This window comes from Periophthalmus magnuspinnatus, chromosome 9 (assembly GCF_009829125.3).
Source record: "Periophthalmus magnuspinnatus isolate fPerMag1 chromosome 9, fPerMag1.2.pri, whole genome shotgun sequence".
In the NCBI taxonomy this organism is placed as follows: domain Eukaryota; kingdom Metazoa; phylum Chordata; class Actinopteri; order Gobiiformes; family Gobiidae; genus Periophthalmus; species Periophthalmus magnuspinnatus.
In genome coordinates, this window is record NC_047134.1 from 542,038 (window position 1) to 566,385 (window position 24,348).

A 24,348-nucleotide genomic window follows, 5' to 3' on the forward strand; every position below is an offset into this window, starting at 1 on the left:
GTCACACTGGCCCCGCCACGGGAAGGTCCCAGGTTCAACCCCCCACAGCCTCAGGCCTGTGGAGTTTGCATTTTATTGGTGTTGATTCAGTCGGGAAAGTCCCACTGAGGCATGAGAGTCATTTCCCCAGAGTCCTGCCTCTGTCTGGACACACAGACACAGGGAGAACACGCAAACTGTGCACAGAGGACAGACACACAGACACAGGGAGAACATGCAAACTGTGCACAGAGGACAGACACAGGGAGAACACGCAAACTGTACACAGAGGACACAGACACAGGGAGAACATGCAAACTGTACACAGAGGAAAGACACAGGGAGAACACGCAAACTGTACACAGAGGACACAGACACAGGGAGAACATGCAAACTGTACACAGAGGACAGACACAGGGAGAACACGCAAACTGTACACAGAGGACACAGACACAGGGAGAACATGCAAACTGTACACAGAGGAAAGACACAGGGAGAACACGCAAACTGTACACAGAGGACACAGACACAGGGAGAACATGCAAAATACACAGAGGACAGACACAGAGAGAACATGCAAACTGCACAGAGGACACAGATACAGAGAGAACATGCAAACTGTGCACAGAGGACACCCACACAGACACAGGAAGAACATTCAAACTGCACAGAGGACACCCATAGATACACAGGGAGAACATGCAAACTGTACACAGGACACCCACACAGACACAGGGAGAACATGCAAACTGTGCACAGAGGACACAGACACAGAGAGAACATGCAAACTGTACGCAGAGGACAGACACAAGGAGAACATGCAAACTGTACACAGAGGACATGTGCCTGGGAGTCAAACTCAGGACCTTTCTGATGTGAGGCGAAGGGTCTAACCACTGCACCACCATATCACCTTTTGCACGTTCTCCCTGTGTGGATGTCGTCTTCCAAACACATGTCTAAATACTTTTTGAACAAAGACAGAATCATGACATCAAAATGTAAAGACAGTGGCAGCGTCGCCTGTTAGTCTGCCCCAGGGCGACTGTGGCCACAGAGAAACATGAAACAGTGAAGACTCATCACACGTGTTTGACGTGTGTCAGACGTGTTTGACGTGTTTCAGACGTGTATTAGACATGTATTAGACGTGTGTCAGACGTGTATTAGACATGTTTTAGGTGTTTTAAACATGTTTCAGACATGTTTCAGACGTGTTTCAAACGTGTTTTTCCCTGATCTCTTCATGGTGCAGTTCTTCTATAATCTCCATAATGACGTCTTCTGTTTGTGTTTTTCAGTGGGTTCTTGCCAAACTGGAGGACGCCAGAGAAAGTTTACCTAAATACTGACCCCTAGTGGCCAACTCCCTCAGTGCCTTTGTCTCCTGTAGCGCCACCTGGAGGACTGTATATGGAACACGTGTGCATGCCTGATAACCAAGTGCTTTATGAAATCAATATTTACATTACAAACCCTTTTCTGTGTGTACGTCTCATTAGGTTTGTCCTCGTTTACACACTGATGCTGCTAAGAACCGTGTAAGAACCGTGTAAGAACCGTGTAAGAACCGTGTAAGAACCGTGTAAGAACCGTGTAAGAACGCCATAAGAATGCTCGCGTCTATTTTACCAAATTAAGAGTTTTATTTACTCAGTTACATTTAAAGGCGTCGTACCTGTTTTTTACGAGCGTTTGTAAGAGCTTTTCTCCACTTTCAGAGCCAGAGGTGAGTGGTAAAGCAACAAGTAGCATGCTACCGCGCACTTCCTCATTATCTAAGGAAAAAATTTGTTCTAATTAGACCTGTCGATAAACGATAATAGTGAAATCAAACCAATTAAAATGATCCTCCGACAGTCGCCCTCCAGCTCAGATCTCGCCTTGGACGCAGAAGTGCACGGTGGACACAATGTGCTCAGATAATACAGTATATTTATACACTTTCTCAAATACATGTGGAAAAATCTGTTACAGACTTTTAATCCAGAGAAAAGAGCTTAACGACCAAATGAGCCATAAGTACTGTGTTTCCTGCCATCATGTGTCATTCATCTACACACAGAATACTACTACTACACACAGAATACTACTACTACTACTACTACTACACAGCTCATAGAGTGGGCTCAGCTGCATGTTTTTATACAGTCTGATGTTAAACGTCATGTTCTAAAGATGTTTCCTCGTCACAAACAGACCTGGAGTTGTGTTTTGTTTCATTCTCACATGTTTGAGTCACTTTATTATTAGTCTGTCACATCTACAAAGATCAAAATGCGACGTTCCACCTTGTGATGTCATCAAGTGGGAGTTTTCAAGTGAACTCCTCCTTTTACCTTTAGTTCAGTCGAGATAAGAGACAACTCCAGGACTGAAATGATCCAAATGATTCTAGTGAAGGTGGAGTTTAAAAACACAGTGGAGCACTTCCTGTATCACCACATGATGACATCACAAGGTGGAACAGAGTGTTTTCAGTTTGAGAGAAGAACTTTGTGTGTTAAATGTGTCTGAATGAAACAAAACACAACTCCAGGTCTGTGTGTGACGAAACGACATCAGAACAGACCAGAAATCAGTGTAATATGGGCCGTTTATATGGGCCCTTTAAGGTAATATGGGCCGTTTATATGGGCCCTTTAAGGTAATATGGGCCCTTTAAGGTAATATGGGCCGTTTAAATGACTTGTTATTTGTAAATATATCTATGAGCAGTAATATCTGTATAAAGGAGGATTTTTATGTTTTTATACCACGATTATGCAATGCCAAGTCCTGCACAAAGCAAAAATGTATTTAACAAAACAAATGATCAATGTGTTTAAAAAGTGACACACGGCTGTTAATGTTTCTGTTTCTTTTGGGTCATATCTGTCGGAGGTGGGCCACGCTCTCACACGAGCCGTGGTTTAAACACAACCATCAGAGACACAAAATTAAAGGTTCACTGTGTAACTTTTCTGGTGTGTGGGTGGGGTCTGCGGTGCGCTCGTCTCCATGGAGATATTAATGCTTTACCTGGGCTGTTCCACGTTGCGCCTTTTAAACTAAAACGGCAAATCAAACTGAGTAAAGGTACACGAGTTTAACGCCTCACTGTGGAACATTCCTGGCAAAGCAGAAACATCTCCATGGAGACGAGCAGGTGGCGGACGCCTAATCAGAAAAGTTACACAGTGTGGCTTTAACCGCAGAAGAAAACAAGGACAGATCCCCTGATGCTCTTGTTTAAAATGGTACAGTTTTCTATTTTAAAGGTTTACGCTTGATTCCATGGAAACAGAAAGTTAAAACCACACTTCGGAACATTCTCAGTGGACAGAGACACATTTTAGACCAGACTGTTTAAGATTATAGTCAAAAGAAGAGCATTTCCATGGAAACAAGCAGGAGGCCAAGTAAGAGTCGGGTTTGTGGAGATGTGAGGCGCAGGTTTTTGTTTTTCAGTGCAGGAAAAACAACCTACATTTCAAAATCTGCTGTTATTTTTTGGTTGAAAAGTTACCTACTGTGGCTTTAACATATATTTTGGGGCAGCTTTCTTACTATTTTAACTTTGCCGCATTTTTGATGTTTAAAATCTGCCGTAGAGCGTGGCCCACCTCGCTCCGCCGTCACTCACTGCCGGATCAAACCGCGATGGGTTTTTCTCTCAACTTTCAACAAAAATAAAGGTGAAATAAAATGAAAAAAAACAAACTTTGTGTCATATTGTTTATTTTCACACATAAATCTGACAAAAGTTAAATATATTTTGGTATAAATAGTTCTGATTTGTTTTAGAGAACAATATTTACAGTAACTACACAGAAGATGTTCAAACAGACTAAAAACATAAAAGTCACAAATCTACAAACGTCAAACTTAATCATTAAAAACATTCACACGTTTAAACTTGTCTGAGTTTGATTTTTCTAGTTCAGGAAAACGCCCGTCACGATTGTCAAAGCAGCGATTAGTGAACAAAAATCAGACTGAGCATTTAATTTGCTAAATGGGTTTCACGATGAGAAAATCAGGACCGTTGCCGTAGTGATTAACAATAAAAAAAATTAAATATCACATAATTTGAATCGAAAAAAGTTCCCAAAATGTTTCATATTCAGCTGAGACACATAAAAGGCGTTTTATTTTAGCGCGTGAAAAACAAAAGGTACTATGAGAACCATATGGAGACAATGGTGCCAGGAACATGTTCTTTACCCTTAGGTCCAGGTCTAAACTCGGGCCTGGGGTCAAAATGAGGCCCCCTGGTGGGTTACTGAGGCCCTCACGTTTACACACTCCATTAAAAACTTGGAATAAAACAAAGACAAAACTGGAAACAAAACTGAAATATAATGTATTAAAGCCGCCCTGTGTACCATTTCTGTTGCCGTGTCTGCTGCATGCTTGTCTCCATGGAGATGTTGATGCTTTTCCTGGAATGTTCAACAGTATGGCATTAAACGGGTCAGATCTGTGTTATTTTTACTTTTGTTCACGCGCGTTCAAAGCTTTCGTCGTTTCTGTTTCAGGCTCGTCCGTCCTGACAGTATTTTATTTGTTTACTCGTTGCTATGGCGATGCTCAGCGTAGTGATACAGAACAGTGATTAAGTGCTGCCGGAACTACCTGCGCGGTTATGTGAGAGTAATACGTTTGCGTTAGAATCCTCAATGATCATGGCATAAATGGAAGATGGATTTGTTTAATGCCATACTGTGGAAATTTTAAATCAAAGCAGACAAGCAGGTGTCTGACCCCCCAGAAAAGTTACATAGTGCACCTTTAATCGACATTTGGCCCTGAATAAAAACATTTTGGAGCCTTGTTTTTGTGTTTCCTCCTCCTGCCTGAGCTGTGATACAGTCTGACACTGAAGCAGATTTTCACAATAAAAGTCCAGATTTTCACAATAAGAGCCCCGATTTTCACAATAAGATTCCTGATTTTCACAATAAAAGTCCAGATTTTCACAATAAGAGCCTCGATTTTCACAATAAGATTCCTGATTTTCACAATAAAAGTCCAGATTTTCACAATAAGAGCCCCGATTTTCACAATAAGATTCCTGATTTTCACAATAAAAGTCCAGATTTTCACAATAAGAGCCTCGATTTTCACAATAAGATTCCTGATTTTCACAATAAAAGTCCAGATTTTCACAATAAGAGCCCCGATTTTCACAATAAGATTCCCGATTTTCACAATAAAAGTCCCGATTTTCACAATAAGAGCCTCGATTTTCACAATAAGAGCCTCGATTTTCACAATAAGAGTCCAGATTTTTACAATAAAAGTCCCAATTTTCACAATAAGAGTCCAGATTTTCACAATAAGAGTCCTGATTTTCACAATAAAAGTCCAGATTTTCACAATAAGAGCCTCGATTTTCACAATAAGATTCCTGATTTTCACAATAAAAGTCCAGATTTTCACAATAAGAGCCCCGATTTTCACAATAAGATTCCCGATTTTCACAATAAAAGTCCCGATTTTCACAATAAGAGCCTCGATTTTCACAATAAGAGTCCAGATTTTTACAATAAGAGTCCAGATTTTTACAATAAAAGTCCCAATTTTCACAATAAGAGTCCTGATTTTCACAATAAGAGTCCTGATTTTCACAATAAGAGTCCTGATTTTCACAATAAGAGTCCTGATTTTCACAATAAGAGTCCTGATTATGACCTGATTATTTCAGCTCTACAGAACCAGTGTCTCAACTGTTTAAAACTCATAAAAATAAGATTTTTAAAAGTTAAAGTAAAATAAAACTCCAGTCTGAGTCAGTGTAAAAGTGAAACGCTGCTTAAAAAAATACAACATTTTCATCATGTGACATTTTCAGATAAATATAAGGCACTTAGTGTAAAAACGGCCGAAATTCCACATTTTTTAACTTATATTTGAAAAACTGATCCAGGTCTGAAGGTCTTGGTACATTTTGTTTTTCCACATTAGAAACAAAAACATTTACAGAGTCCATTTTGGATGTTCACTCGCACGAGCTGACGGAGCGAAAGACACGAAAGAAAGAAAGAAACGTGGCTATTTTGTGTAAACAGAAGCCCACGGTTACGAGTGCTTCTCTGTGTTATATAATGATCATCCCGATGGGCCGGGTTGAACCAGGCCTAAACCCGGTCTGACCTCTGACCCTTACACCAGGTTGAACTCCTTGAGGTTGTGGCGCAGGATGGTGTCTTTGACGGCCACAAAGACGAAGCGGATGTTCTCGGTGTCGGTGGCGCAGGTGAAGTGGTGGTACAGCGTCTTCTCTTTGTCGGGGTTTTGTTCTTGGTACATTTTCAGGATGAACTCTTGGGCGGATTTGATGTCCTGCTGTGGACCTGGACAAACAAAAAGATAAATGAGACAGTGTTACTATTCACCCATCAGTCCCCTCTGCCCCGGGGCCAGACTAGTGGCCACTCCACGGTACTGCAGTTCCCAGGGGCTTTCACACAGGGCGGACTTTGTAGAGATTCTTCTGTATTTTCACAGCATCAACATTTAAAATTTTAAATCCTCAAAGCGCCTAAAAACTTTGTACGATGGAGCCTCGCCCCGCTGAGAACGATACGACGCCATCTTGGATTCACTTTCCAGATTTTGATTATACTTCAAAAAAACAAAAACAAGAAAAGTCAATTTAGCTAAATGTACGATCACTGGTACAACTAGAGCTACAGCAACAACTACAGCGACAACTACAGCGACAACTACAACTAGAGCTACAGCGACAACTACAGCGACAACTACAACTACAACTACAGCGACAACTACACCTACAGCGACAACTACACCTACAGCGACAACTACAACTACAGCGACAACTACAGCGACAACTACAACTACAGCTACAGCGACAACTACAACTACAGCGACAACTACAACTACAGCTACAGCGACAACTACAACTACAGCGACAACTACAACTACAGCGACAACTACAACAACAACTACAGCTACAGCGACAACTACAACTACAACTACAGCGACAACTACAACTACAGCGACAACTACAACAACAACTACAGCTACAGCGACAACTACAACAACAACTACAGCTACAGCGACAACTACAGCGACAACTACAACTACAACTAGAGCTACAACTACAGCGACAACTACAACTACAGCGACAACTACAACTACAGCTACAACTACAACTAGAGCTACAGCGACAACTACAGCTACAACTACAACAACAACTACAGCTACAACTACAACTAGAGCTACAGCTACAACTACACCTACAGCTACAACTACAGCTACAACTACAGCTACACCTACAACTACAACTACAGCTACACCTACAACTACAGCGACAACTACAGCTACAGCGACAACTACAACTACAGCTACACCTACAACTACAGCGACAACTACAACTACAGCGACAACTACAACTACAGCGACAACTACAGCGACAACTACAACTACTACTAGCAAACTGAAATAAAAACACTATTATAAAAGTAGTTCCTTTAATGTGACCGTCTAAATGTTCCACAGCAGAACCATCAAATGAGCAGGAACGAGCCCCAGCTGATGTGAGTCACACGGACAGAACGTCTCACTGTCTCTGCACATGTTTACTCTGTTTATATAAATGCACAGGGAGTGATCACAATACAGCTCCAATTCACTTTAGAATTCAGAAACATTAGAAAACTGTGTCCTCTCTGTCCCCTCTGTGTCCCCTGTCCTCTCTCTGTCCTCTCTCTGTCCTCTCTGTCCTCTCTGTCCCCTCTGTCCTCTCTCTCTGTCCCCTCTCTGTCCCCTCTGTCCTCTCTCTCTGTCCTCTCTCTGTCCTCTCTGTCCTCTCTGTGTCCCCTCTGTGTCCCCTGTCCTCTCTCTGTCCTCTCTGTCCCCTCTCTCTGTCCTCTCTCTGTCCTCTCTGTCCTCTCTCTGTCCTCTCTGTCCTCTCTCTGTCCTCTCTCTCTGTCCTCTCTGTCCTCTCTCTGTCCTCTCTCTCTGTCCTCTCTGTCCTCTCTCTGTCCTCTCTCTCTGTCCTCTCTCTGTCCTCTCTGTCCTCTCTCTGTCCTCTCTCTCTGTCCTCTCTCTGTCCTCTCTCTGTCCTCTCTCTCTGTCCTCTCTGTCCTCTCTGTCCCCTCTGTCCTCTCTCTCTGTCCTCTCTCTGTCCTCTCTCTCTGTCCTCTCTCTCTGTCCTCTCTCTGTCCCCTCTCTGTCCCCTCTCTCTGTCCCCTCTGTGTCCTCTCTCTGTCTCTGCTGCTTCAGACTCATTCTGGTCTTAAATGTTCGTATTAACCCTCTACATGATCCTGGGGTTTTTATTTCACTATTGTGTCTGTAAATCAAGATCTGAACATTAATAACAGACAAATCAGGTCCTTCTGTCCCCGAGGTGGCTAATGATTGACAGCGTTGCTAAGCGCCTGCCTCCTGCCAAAGCTGTGATGCGTGCAGGAAGGGGCGTGGCCTTCACCACCCTTGCTCCTGATTGGCTCTTTGGTTGGAGCTTCATTTGTCTGGAGCTGAACACTGGAGCCTGTAAAGTGACCCGGACCGCTCCCCTTGAGGGGTCCAAAGCGGAGTTACGACCTTCTAAAGGGGTCTGGAACACTCACGGCTCACGGTGCTAGACACGCCCCGCACAGTCATTGGCCAAGCAGCAACTCCAAGTTTCATTTCCATGCTCCGTGCACGGCTCCGGTTCCAGGGACAGAACTCGTGAACGACTGACATCATCTGAACTTAACTAATATTAACTTAATTAAACCTAAATCGTACCTGAATTACGCTCTCATAAAGCTGATCTCAGCGAATCACAAAAAACATTCCAAGTTTGTGGCGCCGTGAGACGAGGCTAAAGCTAAACGCTAAACTAATTCTAGCTTATTTTTTTGCATTTATGTCATTTATCTGCACCATTTAACTCTTTATTAAATGCACTGAGGTTTGCATCGACAAACAGACAGGTGGATAGATCTGCAAACGACGAAGTTTAAATCTGTCACTGGACAAATCGTTGTAGGACTGAAGACGTTTCTCTGGGAATTGCATAAAGCGACCCGGACTGGGAACTGAAGAAGCGTCTTGGATGTGCAGCGAAACGTCTTCACTCCTACAACGATTTGTCCAGTGACAGATTTAAATGTCGTTTGCTCTGGATCAGACCTGGACGACTGAGGGTCTACACACACACATTTTGTAAAGTCTCTGTCACTGGAAATACAGCGGTTTATCACAAAGTCAAGTCAGCGTCTGGTGAGGAGCTATTATTTTATGTTTTCATCTGTTTTTTGCCGTCTTAACCGTGACCGTGTCCAGTGAGGCGTGTCCAGTCCCTGCGAGCTCTGAGCGCGTCTCACCTGTGAACTCGGGGAAGTACGTGGCGATGTGCGAGTACATGATCTTCTCCTGCAGGATGTCCGTCTTGTTGAGGAAGAGGATGACAGACGAGCGCTGGAACCAGGGGTAGTTGATGATGGTTTTGAACAGCGCTTTGCTCTCCTCCATGCGGTTCTGCTCACAAACATCTGTCAGACTCACTCCGGCTCAGGGTTTAAGTTTACTCTTTTCAGCGCTCACCTCATTGTCACACTCGGCCAACACCTGGTCGTACTCGCTCAGAGCCACCAGGAAGATGATGGAGGTGACGTTCTCAAAGCAGTGGATCCACTTCCTCCTCTCTGACCTCTGACCTCCCACGTCCACCATCCTGTCACCATTATATCAACACACACACGTAAACACACGCGCGAGCCCGGACAGCCGCGTTAGCTGTGCCTCACCTGAAGATGACGTTCTCCATGTCGAAGGGGTACTCGATGATTCCGGTGGTGGGCACTCGGACCCTCAGGATGTCCTGGAGATCAGGCAGATACGACGGCTGTGAGATCCGGTCCAGCTCACTCAGGTAACTGCACACACGTGTTTTATGTTAAAACATTCACGAGGGACTTCTGTGAGTCCTGCTCAGCGCTGAGGTCCTGGGATGTGTGCGTCTTCACTTTCAGAATCATACAAATGCATTTATAAACATGTTTTACACAAATTAAAACCGAATTCAGAAGAGATATTCTTCTCTTTGATATTACTTTTTAGAACAGTTCTAATGGAGGCAGACTATAAGCTAACAGCGAGGCTAACAGCGAGGCTAACAGCGAGGCTAACAGCGAGCTCTGTCTGAATCTGTTATTGGACTTTGACAGACCTTGTCCTATCGTCACATTTCAGTCAAACTGCTGTATTTAAACCTTTTCAGGCCGTTTGCTGTGCACATTGTGTGACCGTGGTGACTACTGAACATTCTGCCATAGACATACATGAAGAATACCCCCCACGTCATTTTATGTGGCCCGCAAGAAGATAAATTAAAAGTCATGAGTGTCATTTTAAAATAAGTCTGTGCTGCTTTAATGTTTGCACTGACAATAAACTAATGAGACTTTCCAACAAGTGGAACTGAGAAATATTTGCAAATAATCATCACAAAATGTTCAAGTTTGTGCTTTGAGGAGAAAAATCAGCATGTCTTTAAAGTCTACGTCGACATACGTTTACATTTAGTCACATTTATCCTGCCACAGTCACATCTGGCCCTTGATGGGGCCATTTTGCTGATGTGGCCCTCGGTGAAAATGAGTTTGACGCCTCTGCCCGAGCATCATGTCACTGCAAAAGTATCAACAGAGTCATTAGTTCTGTAGATGTGACGTAGGATTTCAAATGTATTATACAAATTGCTGTAATAGTATTTTTGTGTAGGCAGAGGCGCTGTGAGCTCACAAGCACACAAAAAACTCACTCTTTTGTGCGTTTAAACCCTGTTCAGTGTGACGCTCCTCACTATTTAGGAGAAAAGTCTCTCGTTTGTGTGTTTTATTCAGTTCTTCTCACTATTTGGTGGAGTCTGAGAGCTGGTACTCTCTGCGACGCTCGTAACACTCCTGGATCCCAGCGTCCTCCCACAGGCTCTTTATGGAAACTGCATGAGTCGGATCCAACTCCTCCACCTTATCCACCTCCACCTCCAGCACAGACCCCGCCTTATCCTGAGAGAGAGGGGGGGGGGGGAGAGGGAGAGAGAGAGAGACGAGAGGGAGAGAAAGAGGAGAGAGAGACAGACAGAGAGAGAGGGAGAGAAAGGGGAGGAGACAGAACAAGGAGGCAGAAAGATGAGAGACAAAGAGAAGAGAGAAAGGGAGAGGAGAGATATGGAGAGACAGAGAGAAGAGGTTAGTGAGAGAGGGAGGGAGGGGAAAGAGAGAGAGGGAGGAGAGATGGAGAGGGGAGAGAGAGGAGGCAGAAAGAGGAGAGAGGGGAGGAGAGAGAGAGGAGAGAGATGGAGGCGAGGGAGAGAGGAGGTTAGTGTGGGATCGAGGGAGAGAGGGAGGGAGGAGAAAGAGAGAGAGAGAGGAGAGAGACAAAGACGTTCAAATTCAGGTCAACAATCTGCTGTGCACCTCGACCTTGAACTGAGAGCAGAAACAGAGCAGAAGAGAGACTGAGCTTGAGTCTCTACAGTTCTCATCTCTGTGGATCATTCTGGATCAATTTACTCGTTTTAAATAATATTCAACGACTTCATAACAGAAACAAACCCACTGAATTCTTCACGTCGCCGTAAACATCGGCAGAACAAAGAGTCGACGCCTCTGATGGATCGCTGCACATCACGATAAACGAGCAGAGGGATTTTTAAGAGTCTGTATCAAAATGACAACATAACGATACCGAATCCTGCACATATCATCGATTAAGAAAATAAAAGTGGAGAATAAAGTACAGAGCAGTGAGAATATGCAGATGGTGATGAAAACGAGAGCAATAGAATAAGTGATTAAAGATTATCCAAACATGCACGGATCAACCTCAGGTGAGGAAACTGAGGAAACATCCATCACATGTGAAGAGCTCTGAAAGGTTCATTTGATACGTCTGCTTCAAGTCATTTTCAAGGTTTTTAGGGAAATGCAAAAATAAACTGCCAATGGTGACTCGGGTGATTTGTCGTTGTTTTGGCCCGAGATGGAGCCAAAGACACAGCAGGGGCTGGAGAGTGGAAGGAGACATTCAGTCTGGACAAAACAGGGCTCAGGCTCAGGCTGCTCTGACACAGATGACACTTTATTATTACATTCTTATCTTGGAACTGTACCTCCTTTTGAGACTTGGGTTCTCTGTACCTGGTTCTGAGTGTTGGGTTCTTAAGTCTGGTTCTGAGTGTTGGGTTCTTAAGTCTGGTTCTGGGGGCTTGTTTGGGTCAATACCTGGTTCTGCGGGTCAGCGAAGGCGATGCTCAGCGCCTCCATGGCCCTGATCATGGCCTGCATCGACGTGTAGATGTTCTGAAACACCAGTTTAGCGTAGCTGCGTTTGTCCTCGTCCGTGTAGCCTCCTCCGTGGATGATACGCATCTGTTTGATGAAGGTGCTCTTCCCACTCTCTCCAGTGCCTGCACAATACATGACCAGCAGGGGGCGTTACTTTCACACGATAAGACAGTACAGTCATACAGAGACAGACAACCCACAGTCTACAGGAGGACATGTAAACACACGTGTACACACACGTGTACACACACGTGTAAACACACGTGTAAACACACACGTGTAAACACACACGTGTAAACACACACGTGTAAACACACACGTGTAAACACACGTGTACACACGTGTGTGTACACGTGTAAACACACGTGCAAACACACACGTGTAAACACACGTGTAAACACACACGTGTAAACACACGTGTAAACACACGTGTGGAGAGTAAATGCACAGACTGTGGTTATAGAGACTTATCTGTGAAAACTCTTGTATATTTGTGTAGTTCACATTTTAAACACTGACATGTGAGACACTGAAATATGAACTGTTAAACTGAAGGACAGGGGAGAGAGTTATTTTTGTGACATGTTATTTTAATCATTTCAAATGTGTCAAATTTAAATTTGATTGTGAATAATGTGGAGCCTCTGAGGCAGAGTCTGTGTGACCACAGGCCACAGTACAGCTGTGTGTGCGTCTCATAAACACATTTGTTTAACAAATGTTGGGCTGTGTGCGTGCGTGCTGTGTGCGTGCGTGCTGTGTGTGTGTGTGTGCGTGTGGGGGTGCGTGTGTGTGTGTGTGTGTGTGTGTGTGTGTGTGCTGTGGAGCAGCTGAACGCTGTGTGACTGACCACAGACAGACACACTGTCACTACAGCAGGATTTGAACATTCGACTGGTCACGGTTATTCTGATAAATGACAGAACATGTGTGTACATGTGTGTACTTATGTGTACTTATGTGTACACATGTACACACATGTACACACATGTACACACATGTACACACATGTACACATAAGTACACACGTGTATACATCTGTAATACTGATGTAAAGAGTCCAGTTTAATAACAACTTACATTTGTGTTTTAAAGTCTCTAAAGAGTCTACCCTGAGGTCATAATAATAATAATTATCATCATGATCATCATTATTATCATTATTATCATCATTATTATCATTATTATTATTATTATTATCATTATTATCCCTCCTCTGACGCCTCAGCCCTTCACCTCACACACACATGGGTGTCATGCCCAAAGACACAGAATCTGTGAAGAATGTGTAAATGTGTAAATGTACATAGTGTTATATGTGAAAGTACTCTGTAAGTACACAGTACAAGTATAAATGTACACAGGTCACATCACGTGCGCAGACTCTGGCTGTTTCTCACTTTTGCATAAACTTCCTTCATAAACTTAGTCCTTGAATTGAACAAACAAACTCAGACAAATGAGCACATTTGAATGCACCTTGTTTCCAAGTCAAGTTTCTGAGACGAGGAGACGACCGTCTCTCACGAAAACACACCACGCTCATGAAAGCTCACGCAAATCAGACACAGGGCGGCCATTTTAGGGACGAGAGCGACGAGGGCGGACCAGGGCTAATGATGCAGTTATTTAAGTAACATTATACACTTAAATAAAGTCAATATGACGTGTCCTCTTCTGTCTTCTGCTTCAGGGGCCGTGAGGAGAACGGTCGGCCTGTGGCTTTCCCTTAGGACAGTGATTCACCTCATGGTCAGGGTCCCCTGGAGAGTCAAAAAGGGACTTCAGTTATAACAAAGGGAAATGGCTTCGACCAAGTATTTTCTGACAGTTACTGTTCAATTACCTCCTTATGACTCACTACAGAACTATCAGCAGACAGTCCCTCTTCAGTAAATCCACCTCCAGAGCACACACCTGTCCAACACTTATGAACACGTGAGTCTGGAACCAAAAACATGGAGCATTTCTGCAGAATCAGTGAGTGAAGCCCTAAACTCTTAAGGTGAGGTCTGTGTAATCCCTCAGTCCTTGACCTTCTTATGGTGAGGGGTTTGATTTTGTTGATTTTTTTTTGTTGCTCCTTTGTTTCACGCACATCACTGAAATAAACAAATCTGATTGGACGATCACGTTTGGTTCTGGAGGTGGGACAGAGGCAGTGGAGACCAGACTGATGTATAAAACACACAGAGAAATCCTCCAGGTAAAGAGACGGCTGAAGGTTTGGGGCTGCGTTTACACTGACTCTGGTTTGTGTTAAAGTCTCCTGGTCGATGGCAGTTCCTTGTGTAGATCTGACTCCACATAAACGGCCCTCCTGAACACATCCTCGCACGGTCCAGCGTGCGAGGATGTGTCCTCTGGGAGCAGGGTAATGGCGTCCTCAGAGAGACACAGTGAGTGGGTTTGATCAGACGACACACTTCACCTGTGCAGCCTCCAACAGAACACAACAGGTAGAAAACAGCCGTTCCTCCTGTTTTAGCTTAAACTGGAGAACGCAGAAGTAATAATCAGAGTGTCCAGAGTTTGGAGCGTTTTCAGTTCCGATTCCCACGTGGATACTGTTCCGTGCGGCTGCCTCTTTGCTCCATTATCTTACATGTGTTTTATATAGATATGCTGGTTTTGGGGCGTGGCTGGTGGCCGTATAAATAGGCCGTCTGTCCATGGCGTGCTCTTCTTGCTCGCGTTCACTCTCTCTCTCCTGGATATCTGTTAGCTGCAGTTAGTCTTTCTGTGTTTGACCTGGTGGGACTGTCCTTTGTCTTTTCTTTGATAAGGTTAGTTTGGGGATGGTTTGGGTTTTAGATCAGTGATGTTGGCGTCTATGGTGCCGGACGGCGTTGGCCCGGTGCCGTGTACTTTTGTTCTGTTTGGCTCATCGGCTCCACCTTTCTGTTGTTACTTTGTATTGGACACAGGAGGTGGTTTTGAACATTTTAAACTAAATGAAAATTTAATAAAAATAAACTATTTAACTTTCCGTAACCCATTTGATACCCGTGTCCTCTTTAATATGTTTGATCCACCTGGGTCGTAACAATACTTGGATGGAAAATGACGGTTATTTCCTCAAAACACAGTCAGCGGTCGCTCGACACCATGTCCCTCATGGTGTCCTTTGGGGGGTGCTCTGGGAGTATGGAGTCCGGGGCTCTTTGCTAAGGGCTGTCCGGTCCCTGTATGACCGGAGCAGGAGCTGTGTCTCTACAGTAAGTCAGACCTGTTCCCGGTGCATGTTGGACTCCACCAGGGCTGCCCTTTGTCACCGGTTCTGTTCATTATATTTATGGACAGAATTTCTAGGTGCAGTCAGGGGTCGGAGGGGGTCTGGTTCAGGGGCCGGAGGGGGTCTGGTTCAGGGGCCGGAGGGGGTCTGGTCTGGTTACCACAGGATCTCATCTCTGCTGTTTGCAGATGATGTTGTCCTGATGGCTTCTTCGAGCCAGGACCTGCAGCACTGGGGCAGTTTGCAGCCGAGTGTGAAGCAGCTGGGATGAAAATCAGCTCCTCCAAATCCGAGGCCATGGTTCTCGACCGGAAAAAGGTGGTTTGCTCTCTCCGGGTGGGTGGTGAGTCTCTGCCCCAAGTGGAGGAGTTCAAGTATCTCGGGGTCTTGTTCACGAGTGAGGGAAGGATGGAGCGTGAGATTGACAGGCGGATCGGTGCAGCGTCTGCAGTGATGCGGTCGCTGTATCAGTCCGTTGTGGTAAAGAAGGAGCTGAGCCGGAAGGCGAAGCTCTCGATTTACCTCAATCTACGTTCCTACCCTCACCTATGGTCATGAGCTCTGGGTAATGACCGAAAGGACAAGATCGCGGATACAAGCGGCTGAAATGGGCTTCCTCCGCAGAGTGGCCGGGCGCACCCTTAGGGATAGGGTGAGGAGCTCGGTCACACGGGAGGAGCTCGGAGTAGAGCCGCTGCTCCTACACGTTGAGAGGAACCAGCTGAGGTGGCTCGGGCATCTGCTCAGGATGCCTCCTGGACGCCTCCCTAGGGAGGTGTTCTGGGCATCCATTTCATTTACAGTGGCCCACGTGAGCGTTCATGCCTCGTCCGATTGACTTGACTGTCCAGCCATGACCACAGGCTTTTACAGAATACTTTACAAAGACGTTTGGAATCATGTCGTGGCTCCCTGATTTCAGATGAGCGTGACTGACAAGTGGATTAACCAATCAGAGAAAGGCACGGTCTGTGTCAAAAAGAAGCTCTAGATTCGGTTCTGGATGATACGAGCATTCACTTTATTCTGGAAGTCGCCGTGGGGCCGCCGTCATCCTTTGGGCGGTATTGTTTTGCATGGGGCTGGTGGTTTTGACAGTAAAGAAGCGATTTCAGAGGCGTTTTAAAGCCTCCGGAGAATCGTGAGGTGTCGACTTGTTGGTCACATGATCATAGAACATTTTACACAAATCAACACGACTTTATGTCCAATTTTTGAGGCCAAACTCTTCCCAAATTCGCCACTGAATAAGGTCAGTGTTCCAGGGGGGATGTCTTCTATATTTGAGACACACTTTATGTCTCTGTCTCACTTTGTCACTTTATGGTCTGGTTCCAAACCGTAATCTGTGGCTCAGAGGCATGAGGAATGGGCGATATGTCTGTTTCAACGTCAGAACCGCTGATATCAAAGGGTTTGACATCGGTATCGCTCTGATATCATCATTTTAGGCATTTTTCTAAGATGTCACAAGTGATCAGCCTCAAGGACTTTAGGCAAAGACCTGTGTAAAAGTGTCTTCTGTTGAGGGTTAGCGGTGGGCGATATGATGATTATTGGTCAAACGCAGAGGACAAATTTCTCTACGGGACAATCGCGTGTTCCTATATTGTCTTGAAGAGTAACTTAAGTCGTCTGCTTCCTCTGAAAGTTCACACTAATAAGTCAAATTGGCCTGTCACTCACTCAGAGTGAGGCTGACCAATAAGAGGAGTGGGTGGGACAAAGCGCCTTAAAGGGCCAGTGCCAGATTTTGACCCTGTATTTGACCTAAATATGTCTCGCCCCAGTACACATGTATTATATAAGCAGCTCTTCAGGTCAAAATAAATCCACTGTGTTGTTAGCATGCTAGTTGTTGTTAGTTTTCAAGTCCAAACCTCCGCTCTGGCGTCTGAAAGTTGTAAAAAGCACTTTTAAACTCATCATGGTGAATGATTATGAAGCTCTGAATGCATGAAGTCAGTGAGGACTTTAAACCACTGCAGACTCTTTCAAATGAACTCAAAATCAGGTCCTTTGAGTCGAGCCTAAAGCAGCAATAAAATAAACAGATATTTGATTGGATTAATTCAAGAGAACATTAACATATCACATCAGTCTATGAACAGAGGGCAGATCGTCACAGGGATGAGATCACAATTTGATATTTTTGAGCACAACGCTCAGGCCTCTGTCCTCCGCTGATTTGCATTTCATTTGCATGAGACGCATCAGGAGCAGCTTTAAAGAGACAAGTTCCTAAAATACACCTGTGGACGAGAGGGACAGAGGGACAGAGAGACGAGAGGGACAGAGGGACGAGAGGGACAGAGGGACTGAGAGGGACAGAGGGACAAGAGGGACGAGAGGGACTGAGGGAAGAGAGGGACGAGAGGGAAGAGAGGGACGAGTGGGACTGAGGGACGAGAGGGATGAGAGGGACGAGAGGGACTGAGGGACAGAGGGACAAGAGGGATGAGAGGGACAGAGGGACGAGAGGGAAGAGAGGGACTGAGGGAAGAGAGGGATGAGTGGGACTGAGGGAAGAGAGGGACGAGAGGGACTGAGGGATGAGAGGGACTGAGGGACTGAGGGAAGAGAGGGACGAGTGGGACTGAGGGACGAGAGGGACAGAGGGACGAGAGGGACTGAGGGACAGAGGGACAAGAGGGATGAGAGGGACAGAGGGACGAGAGGGAAGAGAGGGACTGAGGGAAGAGAGGGATGAGTGGGACTGAGGGAAGAGAGGGACGAGAGGGACTGAGGGATGAGAGGGACTGAGGGACTGAGGGAAGAGAGGGACGAGTGGGACTGAGGGACGAGAGGGACAGAGGGATGAGAGGGACAGAGGGACGAGAGGGAAGAGAGGGACAGAGGGACGAGAGGGACGAGAGGGACTGAGGGGGGGTATAACTTGTCAACACCTAAACAAACATCTTGGTCGTCAGTCAAACAAAAATAACAAGACAATGGAGCTCCATGTAAATAAGTCCATTATTAAAGAACCTATTTATTTAGCTCCTCATTTAAACCTTTTTTCATAACCTCTGTAAAGGAGATCACCCACAGTGAAGCAGTACAACATGGAGTGTGTGTGTGTGTGTGTGTGGGTGTGTGTGTGTGTGTGTGTGGGGGGGGGGGTTAAAAAACTCAAAGGCACTGGTCTAAATACACATTTTCTGAAAGACTTTAAGGATCCTCCTGTACGACCAATCACCCAGCTCCTCAATGTGACCTTCCAACATTCTGTAGTCCAGCTGATCGGACACCAGTTTTTAAATCAGGCGCTAAAACAGACGTGGCTAATTATCGACCTATAAACACACGTCCTGTTAGATCGGCGCGGGGGTGTGTGTGTGTGTGTGTGTGTGTGTGTGTGTGTGTGTGATAAGAGTCTCTGCGTTGGGGCTGTTTTCTCAGACTTGAAGAAAAGCCTTCGACTCCGTAAACCACCAGATCTATCTCCAGGTCGACTCGGTGTAACTCCAGTCCAGCTCTTCAGTGGTTTATGTCGTATCTGTCCCACAGGAAACAGTTTGTGGGAGTTGATGGTGTAAAATCTTCATGTTTAGACAGTGATGTTGGTGTCCCACAGGGGTCGATCCTTGGGCCGGTCTTATTCTCCCTCTTTATCGATAACTTACCAAACGTGTCCAAATGTATTCTCACAGATGTATGTGGACCAGTCAGATACGCTCAAGACAAAGACGTTCAACAAGCTGCCGAGGACCTCACAGGTGCCGAGGACCTCACAGCTGCTGAGGACCTCACAGCTGCTGAGGACCTCACAGCTGCTGAGGACCTCACAGCTGCTGAGGACCTCACAGCTGCTGAGGACCTCACAGGTGCCGAGGACCTCACAGGTGCCTTATCGTCGGTGCATAACTGGCTTAAGGGCTCGTTCTTCTTGTTAAACACCACAAAAACACTCTGTATGTATTTAACGTCACACTGAACTAAAGTCCAATGTCTTTCTCAGAATTTAAACACCTTGGAGTCGTCCTAGACCCAACATTTTCCTTTAAAGTCACGTAAAAAAAAAGTCTCCCTGGTAATTAAATTCAATAATCAGAATTTTCGCCACATCTGGAATAACTTAAACATGACGCTGCTAAAACCTACTTCTACTCTATGATCATCTCCCACATAGACTATTGTTTAACTACTTGGTCTCTTGCCCCACGACACTTAAAACCATTGAAAACCTCTATAAAAGAGGTCTACAAATACTTGATAAAAAACCCATTTCCCACCATCACTGTCACGTTCTGAAAAAGCGTCGACTATTGGACTTTAACCACACGGTCAACCTCAAAAGAACTTGTCTAATTTATAAGGTCCTACACTCCCTCGACCACCACCTTTAAAGGAGGACATTAAATATAAAGACAATCTAGCAACGACCACACGGGCCACCGCCAGAGGTGACCTGTGACCCCACAGACGGACCACCTTTGGTCAGAATGTATCTGTCCAAGGTGTGACCAGTGGAACAGTCTCTAACCCTGAGAGAATGTCCCACAGACACTTCTTTAAAAGCTCAGATGAAAAGCTGGTTATGGTCAAACCAAACATGACTGATGTGCGACTCGGGGAACTGTGCAGTGAAATGTAACGTGCCATTTTAAATTGACCTCTTTGTGACCCCAGCCCCAGGAACAACAGACGTAAATGATCCTTTAATCTGGCGTGTTTACATTCATACAGTCTGTGGCTCACGAGACTAAACATGAGTCTATGATAAAACATAAACATGTGTGAGAGCTCGTCCACCTCGTTTACACCAGGACTGAGGCTTTAATGTTTATTTCCACACGGACCAGTCTGAACGTTTGGTCACATAAGTCGCTGTGCAAACCTCATCAAATATCACGATAATTATTAAAGTCGCTGAAAGTTTAAAAATGTTATAGGTATGAATAGTTTATATATTTAATTTGAATGTTATGAACAGATTCCACGTTTAAACAGCTGTTGTCGTTTTTGTTGTACGTGAAAAGAGCAGTGATCTAGACGACATCATCTGGGAGAAGGAGGTTTGTTCTGCACATTCTGATGATGTAATGATGATCACGATTATGTCCCATAAATGATCACTGTCCACCATTTTTATCACGAAAAATGATATTATACTGTTTATTATCCCATCAGCATCTGAAACACAGATCTAATCTAACACTTTTGTCCACTTTTTTTAGTATGTTACTATTTAAAGAGCCACTCTGTAACTTTATTAGTGGAAGGCGACTGACAAAAACACAAATGTGATTGAATTCAGTAGGTGAGGGAGCCCTACTGGAAAAGTTTGATTATTTAAAGTGATTTCAGAGGTTATTATTCGCCCGGGGATGTAAATAAATATGATGATGTGATGTTATTTTAATAAATGAGATGTTAACAGTTTGGATCCATGTTGAAACTCAGTGGAAATAGTTGAATTGTTGAACTTGACCGTGGTTTGTGCCTTGAGAATATTCAGACACAGTGACACAGAGAGGCCTAATAACGGTATAATCCACTGTGATCACGTGACCACATGTGAGTGCACGGTTCCTCACCCAGCAGCAGCAGCTTGAGCTCACGACGGGAGTCCCTCTTGTCTTTCCGCAGTTGTCTCTCGATCTCCTCGTTGATTCTCTGGTTCTCCCGCTCCTCTGCAGAAATACAGCAGCCCGCCATCATCGTACCCGGCCCGTGTGTCCTCTCCTCCGCAAAGAAACCTCCGGCCTGTCCTCCACAAAGAAAAGGCTCAGCACCCGCGTCCTATTCAGAGACAACGAGGGACATCCTGTTTCCCGCTGTGTCCTCTGTCCAGGTACAATTTAGACACAGTCACAGTTTAGTTTCAAAGAAAAAAGCCAAAGTAACTAAAGGGACAGTGATGAAATAATGAAACACATTGAGTGTTTGTGTGAATAACCTGTGGCGGACACTACACTGCAGTAGTGAGTCTGAGGCTGCACCTGTCCAACTTTTAGCGGGGCTCGTGACGTGAGGGCGTGGCACAGGCGGACACCGGGGCGCGTGCACACATCAAAGGAACACGCACCTGTGCACGAGCATGTGGCGCATCTCTGCCGCACGTAGAGCGTCACTCTGGAGCGTCACACTGAAGTGTGGGTAACATCCATGTCATCTGAGCTCAAATGAAAAGTCAAACATCACTAATGCACTGGAGCTTTTCAGATCAGAGAATGTGATTGTAGAACAGATGCATCCTGAGTTTAGTCACTTTTATGATTTAATGACATTAAACTGTCATAAACTCTCTAAGAGCCTCGTGGGGCAGGTGGCTGCTCTCACCTGAGGTTAGAAGGTGTGAATCCCTGGAGTTTGTTCTCTGTGTGTTTTGATTCATTTCATTTAGACATTGAATGTGTAAATGCTGCACTGCCCCCTTGTGGCGCTGATGTTTCAGCTCATAGAACAGTGTAGACCAGTGTCTCTGTGGTCACACTGTCACCACTGCACACAGTCATGTGGACGATACAGTGGACTATGTGCCCAGAGGTCACAGTCTGAGCTTTCACTTATATGAATGTGAACCCACTGACACTTCAGATCTGAAGCTGCAGGAGTTCTACCTGCTCCTGGGCGTGAGAAACACCCCTCACTACAACATTTTACAAACGTCCCTTTAAAGGCTCACAAGTTGATGTCGTTGTTCTTATTTCAAAAGGGAAATAGTCTGAGTCTGGTGTCCTTCCTTATCGTGTCCTCGCTCAGAGAGTGGACAGTTACTTTTTTACTTTCAACATCATGGCGCACTAAGAAATTCAGACGCTGAGTATTCTTTACATTAATTATAAATCTATAATATAGTTTGTAAATGTAACAGCTGGACTGAGATAGTAGACCTAAAGTTTATATAAACACTGACAGTTTTATTTGGCCAATTACCACAAATGATGAAACTGAGGTGGTTAAACTAAAGATGAGTCTCAGTGGCTCCTTCTAAAAGTCAGATACTCCTCGACTGAATAAGATTCAAATAGAACAATAAGCCTCTTCTTGTGAACCATAGATAAGTTTATCATACAGAGTTTGAAGTGTGACGTGTTTGGACACAGAAGTCGTCTTCCAGAAGAGGCCTATTGTTGTATTTAAGTATTACAAGAGGTGTTCTGTTATAGAAAAATATCAAATACATTTCTCAAACTGAACTATTAACCGTGGCTCCCACAGCCTCGCTCGGCCTTATTTTGTTGGTGATCAACAGCTAAAACATTTGTTTTAAATCAGCCCTCGGGTTGTGAGCTGAAGGACTTGACAGGACACGGTTCTGAATCTTTGGTCCACCTGTCAGTCATTACGACATTCGATGGTCGATTTGATGAATAACTTTTAGTAAATACTTAAAAACATGTACATGTCTTGGATTGTGCCTGTAACATCAGGCAGGAGGAACAAAAAAAGACAGAAGTCAGGAAATGTTTAACAGTGTTTATTTACAATGTTAAAAGTCCACTGGACTGCATTACCCATGATGCACCTGTTAATATTGTAGTTCTAAAAAGGCCGTGGCCCGTGAATTCATTGTACTGTATTAGAGTGTTAGGAGAGGAGCCTCATGTTCACAGGTCATCCTCCCCAGTCTTGTGTGTGTGAGTCCTGTGTTCATGTGATCTAAGTATTGTTTGTAATTGGTTACAAATGCTGTATTTAGTCAGTTTATGTTATAAATGTGTATTTCTATCATGCGATGTGCTCCATGTACAATTACTACATAACAACTCCTCAGGTGTCTCCATCCATGGGCCGTCCCATTCCAGTAGCTCATGTTCTTCACTGCATCTGCCTGTAAATAGAGCATTTACTCATTTTGTACAGTTTTGTCCATTTGTTTATTATTACATTTATACGAACCCTTAAGGTTTATGTAGAAGTTATTTTATTGTGTTAGAGCGCCCCCTGTGGTTCTTTGTGTTATAACATGACATTTTTCCCTGTTCATTCATTGTATGGCTTAGTGGTGTTTCTGGTGTTGCTAATATACATATATACTGTGTCTCTGTTTCAGCTAACCACACACACACACACACACACACACACACACACCCCCCCACACACACACACACACACACACACACACCCCCCACACACACACACACACCCACATATACACACACACCCCACACACACACACACACACATATACACACATCTACATGGGGATACTCCACCACAAACTCTGTGTAACAATCAGCCCCTCGATGTCATTTGCTCCCTCCTCCTGAAATAAACATCCCTGAACCATACAAGTGAAGTTTGCCTGTTCCTTCTGACCGAGGACAACTCAGTTGAAGATGGATCAGTAATCAGTGCATGCCAGACGCACACAGTACCTTACACATACAAAAAGTGCAAAGTGCAGAAAATGACGATAGATCAAACGGTGAGTCGGGAGCGCGGTGTGTGCCATGGTCCAAGGACAGAACGTGAGGAGCAGAGTCTGAGACGGGACGGACTGTATCTGTAGAGAAGTGAAGAGCAAAATATCCACTTTAGCAAAGTCAAACAGTGAAAAAACATGAACGGAGCCAAACAGGAAGTACCACAGAGATACATGGACGATCTGACGCTGGTCGTGTCCCAATTCGCCAAATGCACCTTTTGAAGGTCTCATTCTCAGTTCTCTTCAAAGTGTAGTTTGAAGGTTCCAGTGGAGAATCTGTCCTCCTCAGTGTAGTCTCCATCTTGCTGAAGTGGGACAGGCCCACACCATGGACCGCACTTCCACCTCTGTCTTTGAGCGTACGATACGTACATTACGTACGTTATTTTTAATGATTTATTATTTGAATTGAATTGAATTTTATTTGAGTATGTTCATAAATCATGTAGTACATGTCATTACAG

The 24,348-nt window shown here is 44.6% G+C and overlaps 2 protein-coding genes across 5 annotated transcripts in view; one reads left to right on the plus strand and one right to left on the minus strand.

The window, feature by feature from the left end:
- vps13a (vacuolar protein sorting 13 homolog A) overlaps positions 1–3,659 on the plus strand; it is an 89,858-nt gene extending 86,199 nt beyond the window's left edge. For 2 of the 4 annotated variants that reach the window (XM_055223979.1, XM_055223980.1), the window contains exon 76: positions 1,281–2,214. In XM_055223979.1, the coding sequence (XP_055079954.1) occupies positions 1,281–1,331 (51 nt within the window). In that variant the 3' untranslated portion in view covers positions 1,332–2,214. Of the gene's footprint in view, positions 1–1,280 lie in introns of all 4 variants that reach the window. The other 2 variants (XM_055223978.1, XM_033971914.2) reach the window with 2 other exon arrangements.
- A 26-nt stretch (positions 3,660–3,685) lies between these two features.
- Positions 3,686–21,436, minus strand: LOC117376368 (guanine nucleotide-binding protein subunit alpha-14). The gene is made up of 7 exons (XM_033972826.2): positions 21,048–21,436; positions 12,210–12,394; positions 10,837–10,991; positions 9,729–9,857; positions 9,526–9,655; positions 9,306–9,459; positions 3,686–6,317 (listed from the first exon to the last, which is right to left on the minus strand). The coding sequence occupies exons 1-7, from the start codon at positions 21,169–21,171 to the stop codon at positions 6,127–6,129; spliced, it is 1,068 nt and encodes a 355-aa protein (XP_033828717.1). The 5' UTR covers positions 21,172–21,436; the 3' UTR covers positions 3,686–6,126.
- Positions 21,437–24,348: the final 2,912 nt, after the last annotated feature.

Excerpts from the sequence above, each read along its gene's own strand:
- LOC117376368 (XM_033972826.2), bottom strand. The coding sequence starts at position 21,171 with ATGATGGCGGGCTGCTGTATTTCTGCAGAGGAGCGGGAGAACCAGAGA. Across the intron at positions 12,395-21,047 it reads GCTCAAGCTGCTGCTGCTGG|GCACTGGAGAGAGTGGGAAG; the intron begins GTGAGGAACCGT and ends TGTATTGTGCAG. Across the intron at positions 6,318-9,305 it reads GTACTTCCCCGAGTTCACAG|GTCCACAGCAGGACATCAAA; the intron begins GTGAGACGCGCT and ends TTGTTTGTCCAG.